Raw genomic sequence first — 5,687 nt, forward strand, 5'->3', positions numbered from 1 at the left:
TATATATATATATATATATATCTGAATGATATTCACTGGACTTTGTTGTATGTGTATGGATATTATTCTGTCACAATACTGTATTTCAAGACGGATGGATCTAGAAATGACTTTTTTAACTATGAAAGCAATCTCATTTTTCCTCACCTTTTCATCTCCAGCATAGTAGATAATACGATCTGACTCAAAATGTCCCATACCAGTCTATCTCATCTCACGTATACATAATATGTCTATATTTATGTGTTCCATTTCTTTCTTAACAATATCCAATTTTCCTGCATTCATGGTTTTCACATTCCATGGTCTAATCACTAGTGTCTGCTTACAACTGTCCCTCCTCATGTTTCCATACTTGAGGGCTCAGCCTCAGTTGCCATATCTGTTAGTTTAAGTGTGCTCTACTGTACATAGTATTTTTGAAGGTCTCCGATTTCAGAAGTGGATGACCAATCCTCCTTCCTAGTCTGTCTTAATTTAAATGCTCAGATTTAGAACATTATTCGGCAAACAAGCATTTTATGGAAAAGAGCAGATGAAAGATGTTTCCCTAATTATAGACATAACCAATAAAGGAAGACCCCCAGTGAGATGGATTAATGCAGTGACGGGGACAATGGGTGGTAGTGTGTCAGAATTAGTGAGACTGGCTCAGCACACGGCAAGCTTCAGAACTGCTATATAGGGGAAGACCGTCTATGAGGTAGATTGATTCAGTGACTGGGGCAATCGGGATGGGTGTGTCAGAGGCAGTGAGATTGGCACAGGATAGAGCAGGGTTTAGGGCTGCTGTACATAGGGTCGCTATGAATCACAAGCGACTCAACGGCACGTAACAATAACAACATAGGTCACAGGCAACTCGACAGCACATAACAATAACAGCAATATTTTTTTTAAACAAAATGAAAAAATGATAGTACTCACAATGGCTTTGCCAATAGAAATTTAGTCTTCTTATATAAAAGAGAATTCCAGAAGAGACTACGGCAGGTAGGGATCTTATTGATGAATTCACAGTTCCATTTAGGGACAACAGTGTTAGCTTTCCGATCAGCACTCATTTCACTGGCTAGGATCGTATTATGTAGACCATCCCAAGACAGAAGTAAGGCCGAGAAATATTTTTAGTTGGACCACTATACTAAGTAAAACTAAGGAGGAAGGAGAGGAATTATTTAGACCTATTGAGCACTATCTATAGCAAGATTTCAGAGTGATTTAACCATTGCAGTACCTTTGTTAATGTCTCATTAAACAAATTGGGTCTGAAGCATCTAAGTTCAGTATCTAAGTACTACATGAAGTCTATTCTTTTTTCTCTTTTCCTTTTTTAAATAAAACTAGGTCATTTGGGACCCTTAAGCTCTAGCTTTGTCTAATGAATTTCTTACACAACAGCCCAAGCACAGCTTGAATCACAAAGAGGTTCCCTTATAGGCCTGCTGTGCCTACAAGGACAGTAGCGATCTGTGAAGGTTTGTACTCTCTGAGTTGTTAAGTTGCGGCTGATAATTGACAGAGTCAATTCATTGAAGTGAAAAACAGTGGAATCTCAGGGATGATGAGCTTTTCCTTTCCCAGCTGCTTCCTTGTTTTCCTAGAACGGGAGTAAGTGGTGGTTTCCTAAAAGTTTTATAATTCTTGGTGCGGCAAATATGAAACTCTCAATTAATGCTAATTGATTAAACCTTTGGCTGTTTATCCTTAAAAAGAAACACATTTCATCCACTTTAATGAGGCAATCAAAACATTTACTCAAGCTTGCAAGTGGCCATCTCGGCACAGTTGGCCTCTGTTCACCTGAAACAAGAGGAATTTCTGCAAGAAATTCATTAAAGATACAGTTTAGAAGTAGGAGGAGATCATGGAATTAGCCAATTGCTTTCATGAAGAGGGACCAGAAGTAAATGGGCCCAAGAACTGTTTTGGAATATTTTGGTCATAGTTTCTATAGGGAGAAGAAAAAAGTAAAATCAGATTCTCAGAGAGCTCTGGTGGTAATAGAATTGTGCTGTTAACCAAAGGCATGTGGTTTGAATCTCCTGGCTGCTCTATGGGAGAAAGATAGGCAGTCTCTACGCATGTGATTTACAGCTTTTGTGGTTCAGCTGTGAGTTGGTTCTGATTTAACAGCACCTAATAACAACAGTATGGAATGCAGACTTTCTGGAGCCATGAAGGGTAGATAAACCCCCCAGAACTATCGTCCTGAAATAATCTTTGAACCTTAAACCAAAAATAATCCCAGAAACTTTCTTAAAAATGAAATAGCTTAACTGTTGGGAGAAATAGTAATTGTTAATTGTGCATTATGTCCTTTTAAGACCTATACGGGATCAAAACTGGCAACAGCAAATTAAAAGATAAGATAGTTTATGGTAATGAAGATGAATAATTCAGAATAGCAGAGTGAGAATGTTTGCACAACTCAAAGAATATAATCCCTATAATTAAATTGCATGTGTAGAAACTGTTGAATCTCAGCATGTTTTGATGTGTATGTTCCAAATAAAAGGGAGGGGGGAAGGAAAGTCAAACACCTTTTGCCAGGACCCACCCTATGTCCTATGTGATTATAAGCTCAGTGAGGAGCTAAAAGGAAATACTTGCCGTGACCTCTGGCCCTGAAGGTCTTGACCTCTTTTATGTGGCCTGGCACATATTTTATTTTAACTCACATCCAATGTTAATTAATCAAAGCTACAGGAACTGGTTTCTAAGCCATTTGGCTACCAAGCATATGATTGACATTATCAAATCAATTTCAATTCATTTTTAAGTATTCAAATTATCTTGTACCCTCCTAAATCAGCATATAAGTCATCTTAAAAGAGAGCTTAGGGACTGTCAGTCAATGAATTGGCTGAATACACACAAAATTGGTGGTGAAAGATATTTGAATATGGGTAAATAACAGCTCCTGGCTTTGTCAATTTATATATCCCATTTAGGGAGATAATATATGTTCAAGAGGGAAAAATTCACTTCATAAGGGAGCATTCATTATAGTTCAAATGTTTCAAACTAATAGACTGGATGATAAATGTTTCCTTTTTTTCAGAATAACAATAAATTAGGACTTTGTGAAGATATACCAAAAATATATCCTATTGTAATAATTCAAATTTTGAGACCCTAATAGAAAGATCTTAGCATTTTCAAGATGAGAGTATAAAATGTATTCAGGATAGGTAATCTGTAAAGAGTTCACTTGAACTATACGAGGAAAAAGAAAAAAAAATCTTTTTTTTCTTTGTTTTTTAACATTAGGTCATGGAACTAAAGGAGTGTTCGAGCTTCTGTCTGGATGGCGGAGAACCAGAGAGAATTTGCCCTTCAAAGACAGGGTGGCGGATGCCTATTCTGATGTGATGGTCACCTATACCATGACCAGCTCTCTGTACTTCATCACCTTTGGGATGGGTGCCAGCCCCTTCACCAACATAGAGGCTGTGAAGATCTTTTGCCAAAACATGTGTGTCTCCATTCTGTTGAACTACTTCTACATTTTCTCCTTCTTTGGCTCCTGTCTGGTCTTCGCCGGCCAACTCGAGCAAAACCGCTACCACAGCATCTTTTGCTGTAAGATCCCTTCTGCAGAGTACCTGGACCGCAAACCCGTGTGGTTCCAAACAGTGATGAGTGATGGGCATCAGCAGACCTCCCATCACGAGACCAACCCCTACCAGCACCACTTTATCCAGCACTTCCTCCGTGAGCATTACAATGAGTGGATTACCAATATCTATGTGAAGCCATTTGTCGTCATCCTCTATCTCATTTACGCCTCCTTTTCTTTCATGGGTTGCTTGCAGATCAGTGATGGAACCAGTATCATCAATCTGCTCGCCAGTGATTCCCCAAGCGTCTCCTATGCTGTGGTTCAGCAAAAGTATTTCAGCAACTATAGCCCTGTGATAGGCTTCTACGTCTACGAGCCCCTGGAGTACTGGAACGGCAGCGTCCAGGCGGACCTCCGGAGGCTCTGCAGCGGCTTCACCACCGTGTCCTGGGTGGAGCAGTATTACCAGTTCCTGAAAGTCAGCAACATCAGTGCCAACAACAAGAGTGACTTCATCAGTGTCCTGCAAAGCTCCTTTTTAAAAAAGCCCGAATTCCAGCATTTTCGAAACGACATCATCTTCTCCAAGGCGGGGGATGAAAACAACATTATTGCCTCCCGCTTGTATTTGGTGGCCAGGACGAGCAGAGACAAGCAGAAGGAAGTCGTAGAAGTGTTGGAGAAACTGAGGCCCCTGTCCCTCTCAAAGAGCATCCGGTTCATCGTGTTCAACCCCTCCTTTGTTTTCATGGACCATTATGGCTTGTCTGTCACCGTGCCTGTTCTGATCGCAGGCTTTGGGGCGCTCCTCGTGTTAATTCTTACCTTTTTCCTAGTGATCCACCCTCTGGGAAACTTCTGGCTGATTCTTAGTGTCACCTCAATTGAGCTGGGTGTTCTGGGCTTAATGACGTTATGGAACGTCGACATGGATTGCATTTCTATCTTGTGCCTTATCTACACTTTAAATTTCGCCATTGACCACTGTGCACCACTGCTTTACACATTTGTATTAGCAACTGAGCACACGCGAACACAATGTATAAAAAGCTCCCTGCAAGAGCACGGGACAGCCATTTTGCAAAATGTTACTTCTTTTCTTATTGGGTTGGTCCCCCTCCTATTTGTGCCTTCGAACCTGACCTTCACACTGTTCAAATGCTTGCTGCTCACTGGGGGTTGCACACTTCTGCACTGTTTTGTTATTTTACCTGTGTTCCTAACCTTTTTCCCCCCTTCCAAAAAGCACCACAAGAAAAAGAAACGAGCCAAACGAAAGGAGAGAGAGGAAATTGAATGCATAGAGATCCCGGAGAACCCTGATCACGTCACCACCGTCTGAGGGGGTCAAGGCTAATGGATTCATTTTCTTTTCAAGTATTGCACAACGATGCAGGGCAGGTAAAGCTCAGACCTCAGCTGCTTGGGCTGGCCACAGGTAACAAGGCAAGTCAGATCAAGAGTGAATTCTTCATGACACATCCAGCCATGTGCTTCAAGGGAGGATGAAGGAACTTGAAAGGGGGGGAAAGTTCATTGAAAGCGTGTTCTCTGTTAAGGATGATTTGCAAAGCATGATCATAGAGCTCCTCCAGGGAATGGATAAAGCAATGGTGTGTTAAAATAGATGGCAAGAGAATGAACTCCTTTTAAAAAGAAAATGCTTGGGAGAGATGGGGCAGAGAGAGAAGGGGACCTTCAAATGGTGTTGGGGGTGAGGGGAGAACGGAAATGTCAAATTTCGCCATGGCACTTCTCATATTTGTTTTTTAACAGGTTGGTCATTGGAAACCTATGCACTTGGGAAGTACATATTTAATCCCGTCTAAACCAAAGGAAGGAGCCCTGGTGGCACAGTGGTTAAGCACTCAGCTGCTAGCCCCAAAGGTCAGCAGTTAGAGCCACCAGTGGCTCCAAGGGAGAAAGGTGTGGTACTCTGCTCCCATAAAGATTTACAGCCTTGGAAACTCCATGAGGCAGTTCTACTCTGCCTCGTAGGGTCACTAAGAGTCAGAAACAACTCGGCAAGAGTGGGGGTTTGTAGAGGTAAACCAAAGGACTTCCTGACCCATTTGATGTGTACATATATATGTATATATGCTACATATATATGCATATGCAT

At 41.3% G+C, this 5,687-nt stretch overlaps 1 protein-coding gene across 1 annotated transcript in view; it reads left to right on the top strand.

The window, feature by feature from the left end:
* Window positions 1-4,987, top strand: part of PTCHD4 (patched domain containing 4) — a 226,460-nt gene extending 221,473 nt beyond the window's left edge. The window contains exon 2 of the mRNA XM_006881923.1: window positions 3,274-4,987. Coding sequence (XP_006881985.1) covers window positions 3,274-4,907 — 1,634 coding nt within the window. The 3' untranslated portion in view covers window positions 4,908-4,987. The remainder of the gene's footprint in view (window positions 1-3,273) is intronic.
* Window positions 4,988-5,687: the final 700 nt, after the last annotated feature.

This window comes from Elephantulus edwardii, unplaced genomic scaffold, assembly GCF_000299155.1.
Source record: "Elephantulus edwardii isolate Elephantulus edwardi_28Jun2011 unplaced genomic scaffold, EleEdw1.0 scaffold00017, whole genome shotgun sequence".
Taxonomy (NCBI): Eukaryota; Metazoa; Chordata; class Mammalia; order Macroscelidea; family Macroscelididae; genus Elephantulus; species Elephantulus edwardii.